Source organism: Larimichthys crocea, chromosome XVI (assembly GCF_000972845.2).
Source record: "Larimichthys crocea isolate SSNF chromosome XVI, L_crocea_2.0, whole genome shotgun sequence".
NCBI lineage: Eukaryota > Metazoa > Chordata > Actinopteri > Sciaenidae > Larimichthys > Larimichthys crocea.
Genome location: NC_040026.1, coordinates 15,409,940 through 15,436,600, shown reverse-complemented (window position 1 = coordinate 15,436,600; position 26,661 = coordinate 15,409,940). Strand labels below are relative to the sequence as shown.

The window sequence follows — 26,661 nt, the reverse complement described above, 5'->3', positions numbered from 1 at the left end:
ATAAAATGCAAATTAAGCACATCAAATGTGTGCAGTACTTTACTTTTCCAACTCTGTTTTGTTGATGACCCTGACTCATTGTTTTCCTGTGCTGGCAGACAAGCGACAAGCGTCAGCCATAGAGTAAGGATCACTTACTACACTGAAGCAGACGCTTCATTGGAGACCCAGTGACTATGCTGTGGCTCATTTTTGTCTTTTCTCTCTAAACATAACTGACATGTTTGCTTGCTGTGCACTCGATGAATGCTCCTTTCACTTTGATAACTCAATTACTTCTGTCTTTAGTTTTACCAGGGTGTCAAACCAAATGGGCCCATTTCACGACTGCGTAGCTGATGTGTATTTGATATGGCATTCAAACCAGCATTGATGCACACTGTTAATAGCATTAACAAAAAGGGCACCCACGGTATGAATGTCAGCCTGCTAATATGCCAAGTTCCTATTATTATCATCTCTAATACACTGATTGCAACTGCTGACGTGGGTATGAATTCTCATATAAAGTTTTACTGTACGGAAAACAACTGTCTTCATCAAAACATTTTTAGATTTTCAATTTCAAAGTGTGAAAAATGTCTTCTTAAAGTTTTCTGAGCAAATCGTTCATGTGCTTTTTATTTCGTAACCCTGTTTTCTACATTTGTGTTTAAAAGACATTGTGGGAAAAAAAGTGTTAAAAGTTTACACTGTTAGAATCTGTTCTAATTGCTTCGTGATTCATCTGATAACTTTGAATATGCCTCATTATCTCATTCGTTGCTCAAAGTGAACCTCACAAGCACTCTGACTCCTGTGCAGAAAGTGGGGAGTTTTCCTACTCGTGAATATTTGGAGTTGCCTCATTAGTAATCCGTTCACCTCTTCACAAACTTTTGGCCTGGATAAAAAAGCAGCCTTAGCTGTCATTGTTACATCTCAGATCTCTGTGTTTATAGGCTGGCGGAAGCTAGCGCTCTTCAGCTCTGACGCTGGCATCACAGTGCCTGATGCTGCCAAGTCAAAGCGACTGTAGTTTTTTTTTCACAGTGTTTGAATGGCAGGTCTTCACAGGGATGTGGGGTCAGCCTGAAATCGTACATTTTCTAAAGTTTCACACACACATAGTAACCTTTTACTTTATTACTGTCATCAGTGTAGTTGTCTACAGAAAAAGCAGCAACAGTCTTGTTGAGTGTCTTCTGGTTCTGTCAGTAACTGCAGAACTCTCATTTTTAAAAGTTGACTGCACATAGCTACGTATTTATAATATAATAGTACTGCCTTTTGCTTTGTCCGTAGATGTTTAAGAGATTATCTATAGACTATATGTGACAATTCATGAACATACCCGAGTCAAGATGCTTCCTGTGCACTACCCAGACTACTAGACTAGAGACTAGAGAGATTGCCGCCAAACATTTTTAGCCAACATTGCTCTAGTCAAGGCAATGCTGGCTGGGCTAGAACTTTGTTCCAGAGTGAAATATCTCAAACTTTTGGATGGATTGCCTTCAAATGACTTGATCCTCTGACTGTTCGTCTCGTGCCACCAGCAAGTTGACATTTGTAGTTTTTTAGTGACCTGTCTTGATAACAGTTGGTTGGATTGGCATGAAATATGGCGCAGATACCTATGGTGCTTTTCTTCACGATTCCTCATGACGTGGTTAGCCCCTGATTTTTCCACTAGCACAAAGAGCAGATGAAAGCTTTCACTTTGAAATATTTCAACAACTGTGTGATAGACTGGTGCCACCATCAGTTTGAACTGGTCCATGACTTTGGTTTATGACCAAATACCTGCAAAACTTCTGACATTCCCATCAGCTTCTGTTGTTTCTTTAGTACCAAGCAGCATATGTTAACATGCTAATACACTAAACTAGTGTGGTCAACTTTATTCCTATTTAACATCAGTTTTTTAGCTTTGTCATTGTGAGCATGACACGTTAACATTAGCCCTTAGTATAAAGTACTTCTCTGCCCCACATAACTTGCATGGCTGGAGACCCTTATTAATGTTGTCGACATCCAAAAAAAACTATACTCTGTATCATTAATAAGAAAAAACATACATCTTTTAATGTACCCAAAGTGCAGAAAAGGTGATGGCATAAAAAAAACTTAAAGTTAATGCCGTGTTTCAGCATGCTCCACCATCCACCACTCCAGATTTATTAATTAAAGGACATAATGGATTTCAGCATTAAGATATAAGACCTGTTGTATAATTGTTGCAAAGATTTATTCTTTCACTGCCATCCCAGCTAGGTTTTAGAGTGCTTTAAGTGATTTAAATGTTAAACTGAAGTGGAGAAGAGAGAGGAGTTCTTTTCCCCTCGGTGTAAATGAAAAGGTCTTAGAGACCAGATCAGTCCTTTGACTCACCCCAGTGATATTTTTGAGTCATTAGAGATTCCCTGGGGTGTCCTGCTCACTATAAACTCTTACAACCTAGTCTATCTGAAAAGCCATGATTAGCTTTAACAAGGGTAGGGCACACTATGTTTAGGATGCACTAGAGGAAAGCTGTCACACTGCGGTGAGAATATGATTGAAAACGTGTCGACAGGCAAATGGATCTAATATTAGATCAGGTGTCTGAAATAAAGGTAATGTAATTTAATAAACTGATCTGATAATGAAGGTTTTTGACCTTGCCTTATCTCGGAGCACATGCAGATTCGCCGGCTATTCAGCAATAGTATGCAAATAGGTCGTGATCGTTATCGGGGATGCTCACTGAACTCAATTAGCAAGTATGATTTGCTGATAACTTTTCATTAGCATATACGCTAGGTGTCTGTGGTGCAGATCATTTGGCAGAGCACAAGTCTGTGCGCCGCGGCTGCAGGAAGTCGGCTGTTTTTTTAAAATCAGCAAACGGCTATAAAAAGCAGACCCTCTGTTGTCTGTGCTGAAATGTAAACGTACAGCACAACCATCCATCAGCAGTAATGGGGTGATTTTTCTGACACTGACAGTTTGATGGAGCATATTTATCATAATGATGCCATATGTGTACAGTATCAGAATGACTCTAATGTGTAGGAGGTGCTATCTTGCTCTTGCACTGCCTAATTAGCAAGTTAAAGGATCTCCAAGTTGTGTTTTTGTCTCTCTAAGCAGAAAAAAAGGGGAAGCCTGTGATATCTGGAGATGATTAAAGCTACCTTGATTTCCCTGCTGAACTTCAGATGAGAAAACAGAAAGCAGCAAGAGGAGCAGGCTGTTTTTAGGAGTTCCGCATTTCTAGGGCATCCCCAGAAATGATGTCTTGGCTCAAGGCTTAAAGCAAACGCTAAATCCATCGGATGAGTCGTTGATTACATTTATAGTAACTGCTTAAATTTCACATTCATTAACAGTTCGCTTGTAGTTGTAATGAAGTCATAAAGAGCTGTTTTGTCACTGTCTCTCCCTCTGCATCTCAGCGTCTTATTTTCCCTCTGCAGCATAATGACCAGCCGTCACAGATGTTGCACGGGAGCCAGACATCTTTCCCCTGGCATTTGGCTTTGTTAAAATGCAAGTTTCAAAAAGCAGTGGCACTACAGAGTGTGTAACATGCAGCTGATGTTCACTATGCAAACAGCCTTGATTCACATCTGTCTGTGCAGAGATCAGAATCAATATGGCAATATAGTAAAGTATAGACTGTACAGTAATTACATCTTTATGAATAATTCCTCTTGGACCAACTCAAACACAGACAGAGCAGAGCTTTTGTTAGTATATCACATTTATTTAAGGACCACAATTTTAAAATTTCATACTTTTAAGCCCACATAAAAAAAATAAAAGATATTCCTTACTTAAGAAATTACTTCTAAATGCCTTTAATGGCTTTTTTGGAATGTCTTAGTCAGAGCCCTCTGCGAGAGGAGACTATATTCTATTTTTGTTCGCCTCATTAGGTTTTTCACTTTAATTAATGGCAGGATGTGCTCACAGAGGAACTGTCCTGTCTGTTCGTTAAAGCCCATTATATGTCTGAGCTCAGGCAGACTGCTGGCGTCAAATAGGCTTTTAGGTAATGGAGTTTACGTTATTATGTGAACTGCAACACGACAGAGAGATGCAATCCTTAAACGTTGTTTAGCGAAAGCATTGCCCGCTAGCGTACAGATTTCCTCTGCCCACATCATAGGCCAATTGTTGTGGAAAAAACGTGAAAGAGTGCCGCTACTGGAAAAGGGAGACAAAGCAGAAATGTTTGATTACAGCTACATTTCTCCTGTTGAGTTGATATTTAGCCAGAAGCTGTGAAGAGTATTGATCTTCCTCCTTTCCTCGCTGTGTGACCCAGCAGTGGGAGCTGTTTGCTACCCTGGTAATGCCTGTGGAAGTCACTGTCATCGGTGATTAGAATTGAGTTTAGTCAGACCCATCACACCTACACTCCAACTCCTGTCAATGCACTGCAATTGAATTTGGCTGAAGTTAAGCCAAGAACACGGCTGTAGCCTATGACTAGTGATGTTTCATTATCATGTCTGGGCATTATACTACTGATCAGAGCTGATATAATGCAGATTTAGGTTTTGTAGGTCAGTAGTTGTGCCTGTTGTCATCCGGTTAGTTACATCATATAGATATTTTTATAAATTTTTCATATTTTCAGTGGAGCGTGGTTTAGATTCCTCTGTCCTAATGTATCATGTTGTCTGGCCCTGTCTTGCATCCGACACAAAACAGTGCATGTGTCATTGGTAGTTTCCAACCGACGCAGTTGTCATTTTCACGTCCAGTGCCCACGTCGCCTACACGGGGACATGCAGCAGCACTTCCTTCTCCTTACTGGATGGGACACAGGGTTGAGAGATGGCAGAAGCAAAAGGTCCACCGGCCAAGGACCACATACTTGTCCCTCAACGAAGACGGGTGTCACTGTGAACTTCATTTATGCCACAAGACTGTCACAGACATCTGTAATCTCCTGGCAGATGATTTTGGAGACTAATGCCAGCTGTCCCTTTGCATTCCCCATTGCTGTAAAAGTCACTTACTATGCTGAATTTCTTTGCACATGAGCAGGTCTGTTTCCTCTGCAGAAAACCATTCACTTTGCCCAACTTATCGAATCTGCCATTTCAAAAGCAATGCTCCAGATGCAGACACACCTGACTTTTAAAGGGAATGGTGGATGACATTCTGAGCCCCAAACACACCTATGATTAATTAAGACACTAAAAACCTCTTTACGACTTGCACCCAGATTGTGCTACGTTTGACAAAAGTCAAATAAAACATGCCATAAATGCAGTTCATGTGCTATAGATCATTTAAACAGGGCCTGTTGTGTTTCTTGCTTCAAGAATACACTAATTAATACATTTTTTCAATGCTTGATGAAATATTTAAACCACAGAATGTTTGTACTTTATACTTGTAGTATAAAGAGAATTGGATGATGCTGCAGATAAATAAATAAAAACAAGCAGTCTATCATCATAATCAAAGCAACCAGACAGAAAGACTGAAACCACCAAGATATACAAATCTATACCTTCTCAATGGCCAGTTTGACACATTTAGCTGTAACTTGGACCAAAATATTTCACCACCCATATAGTAACTACTGACATCAGAAACTGAAAAATAAAAAATCTGTGACGCTGGTTTGTTCGGCCTGGAATGAATCTGCTTTTGGCTTTTTCCAAAATCCCTGATAGCCAGCCCGCCGTTTGTACTGCAAACAAACTTTATTTTCACTTGGAGCGTTGTATTGTTGATTTTTTTTTTTTTTTAAATAAAATTTGTTCTTTTTTTTTTTATTATTATTTTAGGATGGACAATGCACAATGCATTTTTGCACCAGATCTACAGTAGCTAAAAGCCTGGTTTAATCGGTGGTCACTAAGCAGATTGTAAGCAGCAAAAGACAGTAGCTGTGAACTAAAAACAAACAACAATATAATACCTTTGGTAAAACACAAATTAATACCAAAATAAATAAAACAGACTTTAGCATCTGCAGACTAATGCATAATTAAGATAAACAATTCGTATCGAGGCTTCTTTTCTGCCACATAGCTGACAGTTTTATTTGTTTGATTGTTTGTTTTTTAATATTCAAGATAAACAATGAATTTCACATTTTCTTATTAAAAATAAAAAAAACTGTAAATAATGAGGCCCACATGTTGAGCAGTAATATTTCTCAACCCACAGGTGCAGTAAGATGAAAACAGGCTTTAGCATTAGTCCAGTGTTAAGCATATCAACTATATTGACATGTTCACAGCTGCAGAAAATTGAGTGAGGTGTGCAGAGGGGGGGGCCTGTGCTCGTGCAGACTGGATGGTGGTAATAGGCTGTCTGAGTGCTTAGGAGATGGGAGGGGGGGGGCTCCCACTCTGAGGCCAGAGAGCCAGAGAAATGGACTTCTAATGGCATATCCAAAGGTGTTAAATGACAGTTAACCTTTCCAGCTAATGATTAAGGTGACTCTTAATATGTATCGCACATCGGCCCTAGATAGCATTTAGTCAGCGATGGAGATAAATGTGGAACATGAATATTATATAGCTTTAAAATATCCCAGTTCCCACAGCATTGCTGTCTCAACAGTGATGGTTGTTATTCCTGTTCAAGGTCAGTTAGACGGGACGGAGAGGGAAACCCCAACCCCCGTCTACGCCAATGAAATTTAGACCTTCCAGTAAGCTCAGGTGACAGGGAGCCTTATTGCCAAGCAGCTGAAAGATAAAGCAAGAGACAATGATGGGTGAGGAATTGTTGATTACCACAGCGAGACCCAGTTCCAGTAAGGTTTTAGCTTATACCATGACAAAAGCAGAAGGCTCTGTTGGAGCTGTCTTTGCAGCAGATGTCTGCTCACCTGCCAGTGTCAGTTACATGAGCATTACATCTTCATGCCACTTTATGGCTTGCTCATGAAACCCTGATGCAATCCACCTAAGTGGCATAACAATTGTCCTTGTTTCACCTTTCCATTTTTTTATTACACATTTTATCTGATGTATCTCCATATGCTTCCTTGAGCAATCGTTTTCCGCAGTTTGTTTATTGATTTGCAGTTATGTGGAAAATACTTACCGGAACTGAAGCAAGGATTGAGAAATCACAAGAACCTGGGGTGTTCTTTTAAATAAAGTAAGACGGGTTATTGAATACACTGTGCTGGACATTTTTCTCTCCTACACTCATGACACAGGCTTTTTTTTGTCTTGGTGGGTAATTCTTGAGATTAGTACACACATTGTTGTATGGCTGGTTCCGCCAGGGAATGAAGTTAAATAGCGGATGGGCCTCTGACTCCGTAAGTAGCAATCATAATTCCCCTCTAAAAGCTTCATGCCACTTAAGTTATTAACATTTAATTTTGCAACATCAGAGTGGATTAACCCATCAGACAGTGTTCTCATTAAGGTCTACTCATCGAATCTTTTTTTGGGAGTGCCTCCAGCCCTTGTGTACCTCAGTCTGATTCAACCTGCGTTTCATCTCTGCTGGGAGCACATATTTTTTTCTTTTTAGAGAGAGAAGATTTATTCTTCACGAAAGTACAAAGCAGTAATATTTCTCTTCCCGTGTTGCTTGCTGCAACTTTAACTAACTACGGTAGCATGGTGGATGTATGCACATATGATGAGTTCTCATCTTAACTATAATCTTTTGCCCATCTTTGCCAAGTAGTTCTTGTTGCCTAGCTATACCTAAGACATATATTTCTGTTAATGTATTTGTGTTCTGAGCACAGTGTTCCACAGTGTTAAGAAATAATACTTGTACATAGTCAGCATAGATGACTGTTAGCCCCAGCAACTGGAACCATGAAAAGATCTGTGAAAAACAAGACTTGACCTTGAGAACTCAGTGAACGAAGGAATGCATGAATGTGATTATAAAATGTACATTTCATTCTTTCACAGTGAATTTGACTGAATCATTATTGCCAGTAAAGTAGACCTTGAGTTTATGGCCTCTATAGATAAGAAAAGGATATTGTGTACATTTGAGTTATATGAATATATGAAGGTCGTTGGATATTGTGTGTAGCTTGTTTTTGTATCTCCAGTGTTTATCGGCCTGCAGACTGCAGATGGAAAGTAGCTGTCAGCTAAAAACGATATTCTCTTTAATTTAGATTAATGTTCTTTTGAATGGTATCCATAAGAAATGCATTTAATACAATAAGTAAAGGATAACGTACAGTGAGCCAGTCATTATTGCAAAATAAACCCTGACAGGAAAATTCAGGTCTGCTATAGAGAAATAACTGCAGAATGCTGTAATTGACCAGTCATAACGAGTGTTCATCAAAGCTGTGTAATAAAATAAAACTAAAAAGTATTAGTATCCAAGAGGTTGTATACTGAACAGTAGCAGCAATGAATTATAATGCATAATGCTATTATGCAATGCAATGTATTAAAATCCAACATACAGTGATTTGTGCTGTAAATGAACTGTTTTGTTCAAACATGGTATTTTGTTGTGGCTTGTGTACATTGTCGGGGTATGGATATGAATATCTGGGTGCTACTCGATCAACAAGCAAAGTGCTTTCAGTAGGGAATGCACAGAGTTGTCTGAAAGTGACCTTTAAGCCCATATAATTAAAAAGTATAGAACGTAAATTGCTTTGTTTCATCAATAAGAGGACTAGATCCAAACACTTTCCTCTTATCTTTCCAGAGTGTTCCTACGGGCCATTAATCAGTATGCGGCAGTGTTGAACAAGAAATTTCTGGATCAAACCAACTTTGAGCTACAGGTAAGAGCTTTTTTTTTGTCTTTTTCTTGTTTTGTTTTTTTCAAACAGCCTTGATACTAGCACCCCAACCCACCCCTCCCAAAAGACATTTTTCTTTTAGTGAAGGCAACACTGGATTATGATTTTAAGTGGTATTAACGCAGTCTGGGAAAAGACTTGAATGGCATTTTTTTTAAGTCATCTTGTCGCCGCAGTTTCGCATTGAGGCTGTTTTTTAATGTGCAGCATTGTTGAATATTCTGAATACAGGGGGAGGGAAAAAAAGATCACTGAAGGCAGCAGACAAAAAAAATATGGAAGGAACATCAATTACTGTGTAATGGCCATCAATTTGATGTGCATTTCAGAATATTTAAACATGCTCCACTGAGAATAGAGCACCTTTTTCTCTTTTGTAAATGTCTGACATATGGAAGAATGTTAATGTTTTCAACAACTAAACTGCTCCAAGCCTTTATGGATTGATTATTTTAACAGCGTTTCAGTGTCACTTATGTCACTTGGAGCTCACTTAACGGTGTATGAATAAAGCATTTGGTTTTCCTTAGTTTAAACTACTGCTCAGTGGTGTGAAGATATTTCACCTGCATATAATCATATAGTCTCATACAGCCATTTTACAGTTGTAGTCCTCACTGAGACTTATTTTTTAGGCATACCTGGACTGGACATGGACACGTAGCGATAGATGGTGGCTGCTGTAGCACTCCTTTTAACTGCTGTGTCATTACTTTATTTGTAATCACCATATGTTACAGGATCTATAGCACACAAGCAGCTTCTTACTAATATATATAGATTTTTGTACAAGAGAAAACACATTTTTCATAATTTGGTTTCCATAGTTATTTCATTTGACCTTTCTTTTTTTATTAAAGAAAACAAACATATGCCACGTATATGATATATAAGAGTAAATGAACAGAAACACGGGATAATCAGACACATGCACTAACTTTCTGAAACATCAGAGCTGACTGAAACGTCAACTTCTGAGATGTTTTTTTAGCTTCTACAGCACATGACATCTGTAAGAGGGGGAATTGAGACTTCCTGCAGCATTTAAGGAACCGATCGAATTTCCCATTATTATTTAGGTGGCGTATAGGCATGATAGCAGATCCAAAAGAAAATACAATCTGGGGGCAGTGGCCTAAATAACCAACCTGTCTCTCCACTGGGACACAAGTATTCCCATCTCATCTAAACCCTTTTGATTAAATGAAACTGTAAAGCTTTCCAGCCCACGCTGCCTGGTGAGGTGCTGAATGATATTGTTGCCAAAGATTTTTTTATTTTATTTTTTATTTTTTGACAGTCCTTTTTTATTCTTTTAACATCACACTCTCTCTGTCTTTATGTGGGTCAGTTGTGGAACAACTACTTTCATCTGGCTGTAGCCTTCCTCACCCAGGAGTCACTGCAGCTGGAGAACTTCTCAAGCGACAAAAGAGCCAAGATCTTCCAGAAGTGAGTACAGGCTCTCTCCCAATTCACAGGACGTACTCAGCGCACATGAACACAGCCCGAGCTCCCTCCCCAGCATGAGAAGGCTTTATATAATTCATCACACGGAGGCTCACTGGGATACCCAGCGCCCTATGGCTCGGGTAGAGGCTGCACTAGTTGTTCACCCTTCTGAACAAAGCCTCATAGTAACTCCGGGGGTTATGAAGTGTAATAAAATCCAAGGTATCAGACAAAGTTGGTAATCTCCTCTTGGAATTAAGATATAGGTCTTTGGTTTCTCTTCAAAGCGTCTCATACATCTTTCGTATTCCCTCAACAGATAAAGAGGAGGAGTATTGATATGCCGTTCAGAGAAGTTTTAAATCCACAGAGTTTAGATATTTATTGCTTCTGAAAATCTGCCCTAACACCAGTTCAGAGAGCGATTACGTTTCCTGATCATCCACTGCCCGTATCTACAAAAAGCCATTCATCTACATTAGTATTTCTCATAGAGTCTGGTAATGCAGCCAAACGTATAAATGCTTTCTGGGCAGACGTGGAGCATATTGGCTCTCATCTTCATTTGGAGGAGCTTTTGTCACTAAAGCATACATCACACTGACTCGTGCTTGACAGCGAGACTCCTCGTTGGTCAGTGCTTTATTATCGGCCCAGAAAAAAACCCCACATAAAAGTGGCCAGTAAACACAGTAAACAAGACGTTTCCAGCCCACCCACAACCCACAACCCCGCCTTCCTCCACTTGTCAGCCTTCCCCGAAAGAAACAGCTTTTTGATTCTCACACACACAACAACAGCCATTCCTGGCGGAAGCACAGAGATGGGCAGATTTCTGCCTTGTTATTTCCACATTGTTTATTTGACATTCCCGCATATGTCATTCAGATAGTAGCAGTATCCAGAGCAAGCAATGGGGGATGTTATACAGGGGTTTGTCAGTTTTTCTTTCACTCATTCTTTCCACCTCTACCCGCCCACTCTCCTTCTCTGCCTCTGTGTCTGCCTCCCTCCACCTACCACTCACCTCTCTGCATCCCGTTTCCCTGTGTGCTGGCGCATGAACTGTCAGCGCTGCCTGCAATACCAATTATTGCGCCTTGCTCGGGAACAGAGAACAGAGGGGTGAAAGCACGACTCTTTAGCGCTCTGCATCAGCTTTCTCTCCTGCGTCACACATTTGGGATGTTCTGATCTGTCACCGGTGTCTGTGGGATCCTCTGTAATTTCTAACTGTAACAATGTATTTGCAATGTACTGCAATGGTGTGTGTGAGTGTGTAGCCGTGTTGTTGTGTTTCTAGACTTCAGCTGCAACATTGATGAATCATAACTGACAAAAATACGTTTTGATAAATTGTCATTTTTCCTGAAACCGGTCATGTGGAAGCAGCCAAACAAACACACAGCTGGACAAATGAGCATGCATGATCTGGTTATATAAGAGATCACACCTCATCACGCTTTTTTTTTTTTCTCTGTGTCTTCTTAATTTTTCTCCACCTCATGCCTTCACATCCTTACCCCTCTCTGAGTGTTGATCTTTGTCCTCTGACCCAGTTTGCATTACACAGCACAAGCTGCCGAGAGCCCCAGATCCACTCACCGCTCGCTGCTGTCCCTCTGCAGACACGTTATTCTTAGTTAACCTTTCTGTGAGCTTCTTCGGCCCGTCGCTGACAGGTTAGCCTTGTAGGTCCTGACAGCCGACAGTCATAGTTGACTGTCTGGCTGCCTACAGGAGTGTGACAGAACACCACCCTGCATCTGCCTCAGCTCAGATGAGGACATGATGCCTTCTGAGCAGTCATCTGCACATCCATATGTAGAAACACAAACGTGCGTGCTTCCCCAATCATACGCACATATATGCGCATGAATAAATTATAAAAGGCTCGCATTGCACATTAAAGTGCGGATGAGAGGGAAAAACAGTTGAAGATGTAATACATAATGCATTACAAATTCTCTTTTTTTGCATGCAGATTAACAGTAATTTATTGAGGCGGGTATCTATTTATATTTTGTCATCTTACCAATGCTCTGCCTAAAGATCAACAGTCCTGCCTTTGACAGCTAAATTCGGTAAAAGGTTTTGACCTGGCCAGGCAGCAAAGAGGTGACACAGCTTCTTTGTTATGGATTCTTTCAACGCTCTTCTCCTCTCTGTCAAAATACATTAGTGTGTCGTTGTACAATATTGGCAAAACAATCAATTGGGTTTCAGAATTCCGTCAGGGCTCCAGGGTGCTCTGAAATGTCACAATGTGGGAAAGCGGCTCTGAATAGATATTAATTAGAGGTCAGGAGAAGTGTCGCCCTCCAAACTCTCACCTTTTCACTTCTCTGCGATGTCGTGCCAAGGTGTCATGCCATAAGTGCATGAGGAAGAGGAGACAGAGATGCCACTGTGCCTCCATCAGTCACTCAGTGTGATAGTGTGATGTCAGACAGGCCCGGTTCTTGGCATGGGCAAACAATGCAGTCGCCTGCAGCGACACCAGCTGGAGGAAAGAAACAATTAATATAAATGATTCTGACACCACATCTAACTTTAAACTGCTCGTCATATCTGATTTATAAGTAAACAAACACTCACTCTGCTATCATCATTCAGTGTTGTACCACCTGCTTTAAACTAGTTTGTGAAATCAACTTTGCTTCTTTAGGTTTATGTTTGTTTTTTATTTAAAAAAGGTCTCTTGGCTGTATTGCTGTAGTCTTGTGTTGCAGATGTATTCCAATTGCACCTTGAATGCACCATATATTGGTATTGATGTACGCCTTAAGTAACTGGATGTTACACTGAGTGAAATAGGCAGTACCTAAATACATACACACACTTAAACATAGTTTTAGTTTCAACCAAATAAAAACAACCATTTTTCTAAATTACCCAGCAGTCTGAGGTAATGTGTAAATTTACTGTTTGACATTTTTATCTCAATTATTCTTTAAACATAATAAAAATCAGAAAAGTAACACAGCAGTTAGGATCGACTTATCCTGTGACTTTTGTGCACAACTTTATTTTCTGTTTAGCTCCACAATATTAGTTGAGAGCAAAGGCTGTGAGAGTTTGGCACTGCTTCAAAACAGAACCACAGTATTGCAGTTCAGTGCAGTTCTTCCCCATCTGAATACTTCTCACCATGCAATGGTGCGGGTAAGCCAGTGCAGTGGAGGCCAGAAGTAGCTCTTTAAGGTCTGTATTTTTGATCTTCAAACAATTTCAGGCTCTTCAAACAATTTCAGGCTTGAACTTACTTTCTTTTCTTATCAAACGTCCAATCGTTTTCCCAAAGAACTGAATCCATTACTTTTGTTTCACGTGATCGGTTTCACAGAGGCGGTCTCACTTTCTGCCTCTCTGCCCACCGTTTCCACTCATGTTAGTCCTTCCATCACAATTACTGTCTGTCTTTCCACCTCTGTCCTTTCTACTTCACCATTTGTCCTTTCTCTGACCGAGTCCTGTGTGGCAGGCAGGGAGATGGGCTTCCAAGCTGCCGTGAAGATTGGTTCATGACCTAGACATGGCAGAGCTGATCAGCTTATAAGCCCTCATTCGAGAAAGCTAGACAAAAAGTCAGGACGGGAGCAATTCTCCCAGCTTCTTCTGCAAATCGTAGTACCAACAAAGGCTGCCTGAACAAACACGTTGCCTCATGTCTTGTCTCCTGTGTATTCAAATCCATACACAGAGCAGATGACAGGCCGTGGATCATTGCTAGCTGACTGTGTGTGCAGTGGAAATAACTCACTAGTGTGCATTTGTGTTCCACTACTTGGTTGTTGTTGTCCTTATGCTACATTTACTGTGTTTCAACTGTCCACTGGAATTTTACAGAAGCATGCATGTGTATTTTTCATCATCCATATTTTGGGTTTGTTTACTTTTCTTGAGTTTTTTGCTCACGATATTTCTGCTTCAACTAAAAATCTTACTGAAACAACACTGACGCCGACTTTGGTGCTGGCAGCTGGGGCACAGCTGCAACACGACGCAGCAGTTCATACATAGTGTGTTACATTGCATTAGACAGCCTCAAGTCATTTTATCCTCTATGCCATGATGTGACTCCTGCTTGTGTAACATTTGATTCTTTTTCGTCTTTCAGGTACCAGGACATGAGAAGACACATTGGCTTTGAAATCAGGGATATGTGGTACAATCTAGGTAATTTAACCAAGTGCTTGTGTCGATATTGTTCCGCTTCAATTGTAACCAAAGAACAATAGTTTCTGAATGAATTCAACGGACGTAGATCGATAATAGACTCAGCACACCAGCAATCAACACATGTTAAGTGCTGTTTTCTAAATGTATGTTTATGATAACCCGCTAACTGAGTACCCTCACACTCATTACAAGTCAAGCCAGCAGAGAGCAGCAGCTAAATACAGACAATCATGTGTTAATTAGCTTTATGTTGGGTGATGAGAGAGACTCAACAGTCGAGTCTCAATGGAATGAGATTGTAGTACAGCGATTGGCGTCTCAGGTTTGGACACCTGTGCCTCCCTTAAAGTCTTTCTCATTGTAATCCACCATCTGATCCCCTTAATTAAAGCTTTCCGCCAGATTAGATTGACTCATTCACTGGGTTTTTAATGAGCCCCTTGCTATTTTTTACCTGAGGCGTTCGATTTGAAGCTATTTATCGCATGGTTGTCATGGAAAATTCTGAGGAGAGGAGACATGAGTCAGATTTCTTTTTTGTTTGCTACGGCTAATTTTGAAGCGGCGGCACATTTAGGATTATCCGTGTCCCGTTAGGATTAACGTTTAGCACTTGTTTTGCCCCAATTAAAGCTTACAAATAAGTTGTATCATGTACTCTGCATTTATATGTACCATTTGTTTCCTCTTTAAGGGCCCCACAAGATAAAGTTCATTCCAGAGATGGTGGGTCCCATCCTGGAGATGACGCTTGTTCCTGAGATCGAGTTGCGAAAGGCCACTATCGCCATCTTCTTTGACATGATGCAGTGCGAGTTCCACTTCACGTGCAGCTTCCAGCGGGTGCGTCCTCTGTAACGCGACAAAACAACAAAAAAAGGGCTTTATGAAAAGAAGTGGGTGTCAGTGTGAAAAATCTGAGGAGGAGTAAACATTGCGGGGGGGAAAGTCCATCACAGAAGAAAGTCTCATAGCCATGAGCTTAGTTGTAATTCTGCAAATCTCATTTTGTTGTGCTGTGATTATCAACAGCCACGGTAAGTGGAACTTAATGTTCTGCCCCGTTACAGTGCAAAATTAAGCCTTTCTGCATGAGGAAATCCGTTTGGCTACAGCTGTTCTGCCATAAGATGTCTCAGGCAGTTTTCAGCTTTGTGATGTTTATGTGGGCTCCCAAAGCATTTGATGCCTATTGTACTTGTGTCAAACTGTAAAGCAGCACAAAGGCTTTGAAATGTCTCTGCTGGCCCTTGTAGTCCCATGAAGACGGTATTTAACCAACATCCCTCTCTCAAAGGATGGGAGTGCTACTAATTAAGTCAATGTGTCACTCAGGATCTGGCTCATTGGAGGTAAAGGCCACTTTCTTATTCTTGTCTTCAGTGAAATGTGATCAATTTCACTTTGGCCTGACCCCCTTTTATGCTGTAAGCCAGTAATATTCCTTTTACTGGGTCTCTTTCTTTCTCCATGAGTGTTGTAAATCCATGGCTTAACAGAGAACAGCATTCATGACTTTTTCTTACTCGGCTGCATTCTCCTCTCCTGCTCTGTATTCGTGCTCGAACAACACACGAGGACATCAAGAAATTCAGTGAAAATTGGTTTGTTTCAGCACGATAAAACCTGCTTTTTTATATCGCTTGGTTCATACAAATATCAGAGAAATAAGGCCCATGCATCACTGTCAGAAACTACAGCAAAAGCAGAGCCAAAATAAAGGGGATGCGGCTCATGATGCAGCCTTGTTCTGTGTTCTAACAGATTTATACACACATAAAGAAACGCTTTAATAATAAACAGAAGTAGACACCAGCTCACATCCAGCTGGGCTGCAAGAGAGTGGCGATTAAAGTCAAAGCACAGATCCCCTCAGCCAAGCCTTGATGCACACAGAGAGAGAGAGAGTGAGACAGGGAGATGGCGTTAATGAATTGAAAAATTAGCTACACTGATTATTTACGCCTGCTCTGTCTAATTGCAGTTTGAGAACGAGATCATCACCAAGCTGGATCACGAGGTGGAGGGGGGCCGCGGAGACGAGCAGTACAAAGTTCTCTTTCAGAAAATGTAAGTGCTGATTAATGGGCAGGATTACGCCTGAGCCTCTCACAAGTTAGATAATGCTAATTGCAACATAGCACTCCTCAAAATAATCAGTCTGCTGATGATCACACGACTTCTCATCACAGCTTGCCTCTGTGATATTTGCTTGCAGCACAGTCGGATTTTAACTGTACTTTAATGGGCAAAAAAAAAAAGAAGATTTCTCTGAATCTTGAGAGGCAAAAGTTTAACACGAACCTCTCATATAATATATATACCTCTCATATATATAACCTCTCAATATTACAACCGTTTTCCTTCTCTTCTCTCCGCTCCGAACCAACACATGCCAGTTTACTCGAGCACTGCAGGAAACACAAGTACTTGGCCAAGACGGGCGAGAACTTCGTCACCCTGGTGGTTCGCCTGCTGGAGAGGTTGCTGGATTACAGGACCATCATGCACGACGAGAACAAGGAAAACCGCATGAGCTGCACTGTCAACGTGCTGGTAAGGCGGCTTCTTTTCAGTTCCTGAATAAGTCCAGTAATAAGGGCACAAACCTGTGGACACATGAAATCTCCTGCATAAATGACATGTGGGAGAATGTGTACATCACACTAACAAGGCATTACTCAAAGGCTAATGCTGTCAGTAAAGTGACCATAATGACACGCGACTACACGCAAGAATAGAAATAATAACAACCGCCTCCACATGTCACAGTGCATTAGACGTTATCACAGAGCGGCTCACCTGAAACACCTCTCCTCTGTGATGTGACATTTCGTCTGGGGGGAACCGTCAAATGTCAATTTTGTGTCACGTGACGACCGGCGAGCATTTACCTGAGTCATGTTCTGTCAGTGCTCTGCCAGGTCGTGTAAAATGTACGTTTTCAGTTTGAGCCAGGAGCACAGCGTGACTGCTCTGCCGCTGGTTCTGTTGCAGCCAGCTTTCTTCAGTAGACTTCATATTTTAGAAAATGAATTTGTCACACTGCCAAAATATTGTTCTTTTAAAAATATTAAGGTATAATCTCCTGTCCAAAGAGTTATGCAATGTAAGCATGTTACATTGAACCTTTGTAAACAGCATAATGGCTTTGTTGTCATTGTCTATGAACCCTTTAAAACTCATTTCAATGTTCTCGTTCTTTCCTGTAGAACTTTTATAAGGAGATCGACAGAGAGGAGATGTACATCAGGTAAGTCACATCTATCCTCATGCCTGTTAATCAAGTTCATATTTCTGCTGCATTCGATCCTTTCGAGGCATTTTGCAAACACCACCACGGTACATTACATACGGTACTTTGGGAGACTCTGTGCTGTTTCATTCTGTTGAGCTCAATTTCTACCTAGCTAAAAGTACTAAATGCTCAACATTTTGGCTCTTTTTCCCTCCCAGCTGTATGTCCCTCGAGATCCAGAATAAAATATTCGGTTTTGTTAAAATACAATCTCACCAATCTGAGTTTTCCATCTGTCTGTCAAACATTGTTTGAGGTAAAAGAGGCTGTCGAGGCGCATCAGCCTAGCGGAGTTAACTTTCTGTCTGTTGTTAAAGGGTGAGAGGGGCCACCCAGACGTAACCCATAAATCACTGCTATTTCCTGCCCAGGTACCTGTACAAGCTGTGTGACCTCCACAAAGAGTGCGACAACTACACAGAGGCTGCCTACACTCTGCTGCTACACGCCAAACTGCTCAAGGTAAACAGGCACAATACCAACAAGCAAATAAAAATAGAAGTGCACTTCAAACAGAACGCAGGTCCCGAATACACTGGTAAGCTGTTGTCGGGCAGATGACATTTAATCTCAGGTGGTAAACAACGTGTAAATCTGTAAATTTGAACCTGTAACAGGACTTAAAGAGATAGGGCTGCATCACTTTAATCCCACCGTGGCATGAGATAGCTGCTGAGAGGGCAGAATCGCTGAGAAGCGTTTTTTTTTTTTTTTCACCTCGTATAGTTGATGCAGATCACGGCTAGTATCTAATCTCTCCTGGAAAAAAACAAAAAAAACTATGTTTAAAGCAGCAACAGCCACCCGAGGTGCGCTTCTACTGTCCTGTTTGTGAGCTGGAAAGGAAAAATATAATCCTCAACAGAAAATCACATTGTTCAGCTGCATCTGCACATTGTTTAACTGCACCTTTCACACCTTTAGTGCAAGTTTATTTCAACTCCTGCACATGAATATTTATAAGCATTTCTTTTAACATTACACCTTTTTGTTCGTGGAGGTCTGCTCTAGGCCTCGAAAGTTTTTATGCTCTATAAAAATACACCACATTCACACGTCGAGCTCCTCACACAAACAGCTGCAGTGTCTATTCTCAGCACCCGGAATTTGTGCTCACTGCGTTTCATCCAAAATGGTTGCACCCAACATCTCATCTGTATTTGCATAAATAGCTGGCTGCTTTCAGCCTTTGTACAGGTCCCGACAGAGGAGAGCAGCCTGTGACTGAATCCCATTTTCCTCAGCCACAGTAGCATTTGCGGGAGTTGTTTGTGTTGTTATTATTTTAATTCTGCTCGTCTCCCAGCAGCTGTGCCATTCCTGAGCACATCGTCAGAGAGGGATTCACTATTATGTTGAGGCAATTGGTTAATTTTGTTCCACCACAGTCGGGATTAATCATTTCTTCTCGAAAAAAAAAGCTCTCCACTGTCCTGCTTTTGTATTCACACACAGGCATGTGTAAACAATCAATGAGGCTGAATGATGGATATTTAACTCTGCATCCACCAGCAGTAATCGAGTAAAACTGGCTCCTGTAGTAATAATTAATCGTCCAGTAAAGTACCTGCAGCAGTATAATCATGCTTGATGAGTATACAGCACTTTGTGTATTGTCAGAGATGTATCAGCAATTTAGCTCTGTCGATGCAGGGTCACCGACCATCCATGAATAAACGGAGATCCGTTTTACCATGTAAATGCTGCAGTCCAGCTGTAAACGAATCAATAACCTGATCCAAAGCCCTCCCCCCCAGCATCCTTCTTCATGCCACAGCAATGTGCAGAGCTATTACTTTTTTTCACCCATCTCCTGTGCAAGGTATGCAAATTCCTTGGCTTTGCTATTCAGATGTGACCCTCACACAGAACGCACCTTTTTCACAGAGATATTAACTCTTCAGGTTACTCCCAATTAAAACCAGCTGGTAATAAGGCAGGATGCATAAGATTATGCTTCCGCAGCACAGAGGCCAATCAGATTGTCCATCCGCCCCCTGTTAGCCGAGCTGCTCCAGCCTGTCAGAAACCTCATTATTCTTCAATGCCGGTTGAAGAAAAAGGCATGATGGAGTACGCGGTCAGCACAAAAGGATACGCTGCGGTCTTGTTGTTTCTTTTTTACATGACTCTTCCTTGTCTGCCAGACTTTACAAAATGTAATGAATAAGCTGCGGCATGACTCAATTATATCTGATGTTTATTGTTAGTGTAAGTGATGCCTCTCTCTGCTCCCCTAGCTCCTCTTCTCCGTGCTGCCTTGCAGTGGGTTAGTCCTGCTGAAGCGCTATTTTGGGTGCTTGTGCTAAATATTATAACAGCCACAGAAAGCTATGTATTGCACCGGTGCTCTCTCTTAGCCATTCGATTTGTATCGACGCATGTTTCATTGCCCATGTCTCAACTTTCCATTTTGCCCTGCCAGGGTGCAGGGCAGCTTTACACAAATATTACACATCAGTATCACCCCATTTGCATTGGCTATAACTCAGTGATTGATTTCTTGTCACCCGTTACCCTTTTGTTCTGTATTGTATTGCACATTGTTGACCCCCAATGCTTTGCATGTTTTAACTTGTCCTTTGTAGTGGTCAGACGAGCCATGTGCAGCCCACCTCACCCAGAGAGACGGCTACCAGGCGACCACTCAAGGACAACTTAAGGACCAGCTCTACCAGCAGATTATCAATTACTTCGACAAGGGCAAGGTAAGACACACATTCTGGCAACGGAGAAGATTGGTTATAATCACGATAAATCCTGGACTCTGGGGATGCTATTTTTAGATGCTCTCATCTCTGTTAAATACCTCTTTTGGAAGGTTTTGAAGGAGAGCTGCTACAGAGCGGGGATTGTAAATAATCCTCTTCTTTTCGCTGATGCTTTTATGGGCGAAGGCGCATATCAGACCACACAAGCATTAATGTGGCTTCTTTGTGTTTTCCCACTACCTCCCACAAAACATTTTTCCTTTTTTCTTGTTATCCCTTTACGCCACTTCAGCGACACACTTGAATGACGTCTCTCTCTGTTATGTGACATACAGACTGTGCATCAGAAAACGTTCTAGCGGCCTAGGGCCTGCGTCCTGTACTATTCTACTACAATCCTCATATTTTATTCCATAGGAGAAAAAAAATGTTTTTCAGCCTGGACTTGGGTCTGCAGGACCAGAGCCAGAGCTTCTCAGAGATGATATCCCAAGGCTTTGTATGTGTCATCAATGTTGGGGTTCAGCCGCCACTCTTGGTCCTCTCGCCTACTCTCACTCAGCAGGATATTGCCAGAGAGACAAACAAATTGAAAGAGCCTTGGTTAAACATGCGCACACAAACACAACCAGAGTGATCAGGAAGTGTTACAGTGGGTGTAAGGACACATCAACACTCCAGAGAGGAGGGTATCAACCGAGAACCATTTCTAAGGGTGTCATCTGAGTCATCCAGAAAGCAGTCCCAGATGGTGTTGCCACCACCGCTCTCACTGATGGCAGGCTGATCTGAGTAGCAGTCTGGACTGAGTCCACCTCCAGCCTGGCCCAGATCAGTTCAGCCCAATCTAGTCTGTCAGGAAGCCACTTAGAAGCCTTTCAACATGTTCGAGTGGCTCCCATCTATCTGTGACACCACTCCACTGCGTTGGATGAGTCTCGAGGGGGAAATGCATCACTATGATAAATCTGCTTCTCCCAAAAGGATGGCATCTGAGTTTTAAAGCTTTAGATCGAAGAGAAAAAAAGCTAAAGAATATTAACATATAAAGAAGAAGTCACGTTTATTGCTTTTCAAGAAGTCTCATATTAAATATCGTTGGCTGGGAGAGATGATTTGTTTTGTTCAGCTGGCTGAATAGAGGAGTCATTATCTCACTTTAATATGTTAATTAATTCATTTACTAACTGCATTTATGTGTCCAATAGATGTGGGAGGAGGCAATCATTTTGGGAAAGGAACTGGCTGAACAGTACGAGAACGAAATGTTTGACTTCGAGCAGCTGAGCGCCTCCTTGGTAAGTAATATTCCTCTTGCCATAAATGCAGTCATTTCACTATATTGACAATTGCTGCTCTGAAATGATACATTCAGAGCAGATGACTTGTTAGGGGAGAGAAATAAGACTGCGACGTGGTTATTTTATTTATCTGGTTGAGATTAAATCACTTTTTTTTTCCATGAGTGTTCTTGCCGAGATAGGCAGCCGCAGCTTCAATAAGATAAGAAATAACATGTCACAAGATCAGAACCAAACAAAAATCCATTTGTAAAATGTCTCAAAATCACCAATAAAGCCCAAAATGAAAAAGTGCAAATGTTTGTATCTCCCAACAGCGAAAGCAAGCCCAGTTCTACGAGAACATAGTGAAGGTCATCCGGCCCAAATCAGACTACTTCGCCGTAGGCTATTACGGCATGGGCTTCCCCTCCTTCCTACGCGTGAGTACTCGCATCAACACACATCCTCCCGCCACAGAGAGCGAGCGAGCCACGTGTCCGAACAAATGATCAATAGGTTTTACCAGCGCTCGTTTAGTTCTCAACCTCAGCTGTCAGTACATATGTGTTATACACACAGCTAGCTCCCACGGGTTGTGGTTATTTTGGCGAGACACGTTGTTCAGCATTGTTCAGCATCCCACCTGGTCTGGCTTTTACTTACTTACTCACTCGCAGAAAACAAACTGTGATTCATAGCAGCTGTTCCATGTGTGGGTTTTAGAGTAGATCCAAAATAATGTGCTGGGCAGACACCCTTCAGTGTGGGAAAGTAAATCTCTCTTGGAAAAAGGTTTCTCTCATTCATGGTCTGTCTCTTTTTTAAACCTCTCTTCCTTTTACGTATCTAATATCTGCCTGTTTTTCTTGTGTACTCTATGAGGCACTTTGGCTGTTGGTCAGTTGGTCAATCATAAAAAAATTTCTCCCAAAATCCATTTTTTACCCAGCTATAAAAACTGTTGATCCAAGACCAATGGCCAAGAGAAACGACTCAGTCTTGTTTGTCCAATCAAAAGGCTGATCACGCTGCAAAGCCTGCCTTTAATTCCATCACCTGAACACCACTTTTCTCCACGCTGCGAGCGTGGTCTGCATCACAAAGGTGTCCCACCCAGCCCGCCTGCACAACAAAAAGCGTGCAGCCAAAACAGTGAGTGAGAGTGAAAGGAAGTGATATAGTCACATTGTAAATTGCTTTTGGTGGCTGCTGAGTCATGGGTTATAATCCAAAAACATTCAAGCCTAGTTGTTTAGATAGTTGCAACTTTACTGCGAATGTACTTGCAGTGGAGGTCAGTGATTTCTACAGTGACCACCATTTTCTGGCCATCGACTCATTATGAAGATGAACACTTGATTATGAATAAGCAACTGTAGTAGCTGCAGAAACTGAACCGATCTGGATTCCCCTCGAAATATCCTGGCTGGTCTTGTGCCAGTCTGATCGCAGCTTATCACAAATTCAGTCTGTGTTTAACAGGCGTTTGATATCTACTCACCGGCCTTACTGGGTGTCTGAGGTACTACTATGTGCATATCAGACCTCTTTTGCTCTCTGCTTGTGAAGGGTGAACAGAAAAACCGATGTCGAAATGTCTCGGCGTGAAGAAAATGGACAGCACTGACTAAGGAGTGTTTGTTTGCCTTTAATATATTCCCTGTTACAGCTGTTTTTAGGCTGTCATCCGGCGTGCTACCGGAGGTGTTGTTTTCCTGTCTGGGAGGAATTCAAGCTGTTTTTTTTTATCACACAAAGCAACACCTGAAAAAAGGCCCAGAAGCCCTCACAGGAATAACATAATGTGAAAGTCCAGCTTCAAGAACAGTGATCGCCTGATCGTACCCTTTTCATTCTATTATGAAGAACAGTCTTTACAAGGGTCTTTTGCCACTCTGCGATCTCCATGTGCCCCTCCTAACCCCTTTTATCTAGCAGGGCAGTAACTCCATTACATCCAGGGCAAGCTGCACTGGCCTAATCTAACTGGCTATTTAAGCGCCTTCGAAGACAGATCTCTTTTTTTTTTTTTTTCTTCTTTTGAGGCAGTTTGCCCTTACCTGAAATAACCAGGGCAAGAGAATGCCATGTTACAGTTGCTAAGAGGAATCTGCACTTAATTTACACATTTATTGTTTTGTCTTGTGGTCTTACTCGAGCTACATTAGATACGATAGTTCTCCAGCTTATTAAGCAATGTTGAATGACAGCCAAACAGATGTAAAGCATTTCATCCTGACAGAGTCTTACATTGTCCTGCTGCTTTTTTTGTTCGCCCTTTTGATATATTTCATAAGTGCGTTGGAAGATTTCTGGCTGACTACATAGGAAAGCATCCGAGTATGGGTTACTTAACATCAATATAGTTCGGAGGGGTTTTGTTTCACACCCCACATCGCTATTTGTGTTGCAACGACGCAGTGTCCCCTGGGAAAAGTCAATTATGTGAAGAAATCAATACTCTGAAAGGCATTTTGTATCCATCCCCTTAAGAATTGATTTTATGCAAGAGTGCTTAATTCAGCTGCTTATGATTTATTAGTTGTTAATATGGTTAGATGCTAGGGTAGTTGCTAATTGTAAAATGTCAGATGCAACTAAGCCACTGATTCCATCTCTCATCTTTTCATGTAGTTCTATGTTAAAATAATAATAATAATAACCCAGTGGTTAGTGTTGGTAATATTCTGTCAGTGCAGACACAAGTCATTATTTCAACCTTGAAAGTCACAATACCTTGTCAAGAAGCTTTGAAGCAAGACTTCAAGCTTCTATTTATTTGCTCCATAAAGGATCCTGAGTTTCTTTTTACTTTAGACACGTTAAAAGCATCCTCAGAATTTCAAAGACAGGTTTCCTCTACAGTCGCCTCTCTCATTTTCCACCCAGTCGGTGTATTTTGCCTCTTCTCCCTTCTCTTCCTATCACTCCTAAACTTTACTTAATCCCTGTATTGAGTTTCCTGTGAGCGTTCAGCTTAAAGAGCAGTGAGAGTGTGTGAAAGTTGGTTTGAAATATGTATCCTAACGCACCACATTCTCAGACACTCGGATATGAGCCGTCATGTTGGATCATTCAAAATGTTCCTCAGACAGACCCCTGAGCACACTCGAGGAGATAAAGGAACATTCCTGGCTCATACTTTTGTAGGAGAACTCTTCTCATGTTATGTTATTTTTTGTTTTTTTGTTGTCAGTCTCTTTGTCTGTTAAACCTTATCTGATTCTGCAGTTTGAAAGGGCGTATCCATACATTTGACATACATTTTTGGGAAACTATCTCTACCAAGAGGGTGAGATGGTGATATGTCATTGTTCTTTCTGTTGGCCCTTTCCCAAAATACTACAAATATTCCAGTTTTGCTACAAGCATGTCCAAGGAGCCTAAATCCTCACCATACGTGTTTCATTTGAACTCGATAACACTACAGCTACATGAACCTGCTGCTGCTTTGTCTCTTGACTGTATGAAATTGCCTTTTTACCTTCCAGCCAAGAAAGAAAAGACCATTTTAGCATGAATTATTACCTCAATGACAATGTTTTTCTCTGCCAGTGTAGGTTTGGAAGTAGCGAGAATGAGAATCGTGACATTGAGATTATTGTATACACGACCAGGATGCTGAAAAAAATGCTGTCCATACAGTATGAAGGGATGGTCTTTGAAAGATTAAACATCCTCTGTCAGGTTTGAACGATTTGGAGAAAACACAGAAACCAAACCTCGCAGTTTGTTTCGCCATCTGAAAAATGCAGCAGTGTATTGTCGGGCAGAGTGGATTCTCCCTGCGGTTGGAAGAGATGACTCCTGGAAATCAATGTGCTTTTGTCAGCTTATCTGTCAAAGCAAATTTGAAAATGGCCCCAGGCATATTTCATGGCTGCAATTCCTTTAATTAATTGGGGAATTGAGATGTGTGCTGTGCATGAACATAGGCCTTGCTGTGTGTGAGCTGTTGTGCAGTGATGGTTTACGAAAGAAAAAGGGAAATGTAAAAATGACTCGGCTATTCTCTGGGGGTAAGATCCTAACTCTCAAGCTGTGTTTAGAGTCTAATATTCACATTCAGCTAATGAATGAACCTGGTCATTCATAATTAGGGCAAACTGATGGTTTCCAGAAGAGATCAAGCTGAGCTAAGATTGATTTGAAATTAGCAAGAACTACTACAGTGGTTTGAAGGCAGCTTCATCAGTCGCTGTAGTTTGCAGCAGCGCACACATACACACCTGCACCTGCAAGTGGTAGTAGCCATTTGCAGTGTGTCAGTCGGCTAAAACAGAAATCTTCTCTCAAGCAAGCCCACAGTGAACTCCGCTGGATCTGACTAATCATTGAATCTGTGCCAAAGCCTTTCTGTCACCCTCATTTCCAAGTATTTAATATGGAGATTATGATAATGTATTTTAACCCAGACAGACTACCGGGCCAAGTAGATTTACAAATCAAAGCCGCTCTCATCCAGTGAACTTTCTCTTAGTATTACAGTTTTGTCTTTGTCCCTTGTCTGTCCTTACAGCCATTATCACTGAATGTTTTTTTAAACTACGGGATCTAATCATGGTCTATAAAATGACATCGTATTCTGTCAATACTGCCGTAATTATAAAACAGTAACAGCGTGCCTTATGTCTACATAATGTCTACCTGCCTACGTGATTGCCCTCGTTTACATGTTCAAGGTCTCATTGTTTTTTTTCTTTTGTTGTCCTACAGAACAAAATGTTCATCTATCGTGGAAAGGAGTATGAGCGCAGAGAGGATTTCGAGGCCCGTCTTCTCACACAGTTTCCCAACGCAGAGAAGATGAAGACGACCACGCCACCCAGCGAGGACACAAAGTGTTCCTCCGGACAGTGTATCCTTAACATGAAATTATTGATTATGATTATGAAAATATCATTAATATTATATTTTTCAATTTAAAATGTGTATCAAATGCAGTTAATGCATATCAACGCATATAAAGTGATTAAATTCATGTCAGAC

General features: G+C 41.3%; 1 protein-coding gene across 2 annotated transcripts in view; it reads left to right on the top strand.

The window, feature by feature from the left end:
* The window catches only part of dock1 (dedicator of cytokinesis 1), a 178,517-nt gene that overhangs the window by 128,682 nt on the left and 23,174 nt on the right, over positions 1-26,661 (top strand). For both annotated transcript variants that reach the window (XM_027289642.1, XM_027289643.1), the window contains exons 30-41: positions 8,650-8,728; positions 10,098-10,198; positions 14,319-14,377; positions 15,075-15,223; positions 16,365-16,450; positions 16,780-16,936; positions 17,593-17,633; positions 18,050-18,140; positions 20,267-20,386; positions 21,598-21,687; positions 22,008-22,112; positions 26,389-26,530. In XM_027289642.1, the coding sequence (XP_027145443.1) occupies positions 8,650-8,728; positions 10,098-10,198; positions 14,319-14,377; positions 15,075-15,223; positions 16,365-16,450; positions 16,780-16,936; positions 17,593-17,633; positions 18,050-18,140; positions 20,267-20,386; positions 21,598-21,687; positions 22,008-22,112; positions 26,389-26,530 (1,220 nt within the window). The remainder of the gene's footprint in view (positions 1-8,649; positions 8,729-10,097; positions 10,199-14,318; positions 14,378-15,074; positions 15,224-16,364; positions 16,451-16,779; positions 16,937-17,592; positions 17,634-18,049; positions 18,141-20,266; positions 20,387-21,597; positions 21,688-22,007; positions 22,113-26,388; positions 26,531-26,661) is intronic.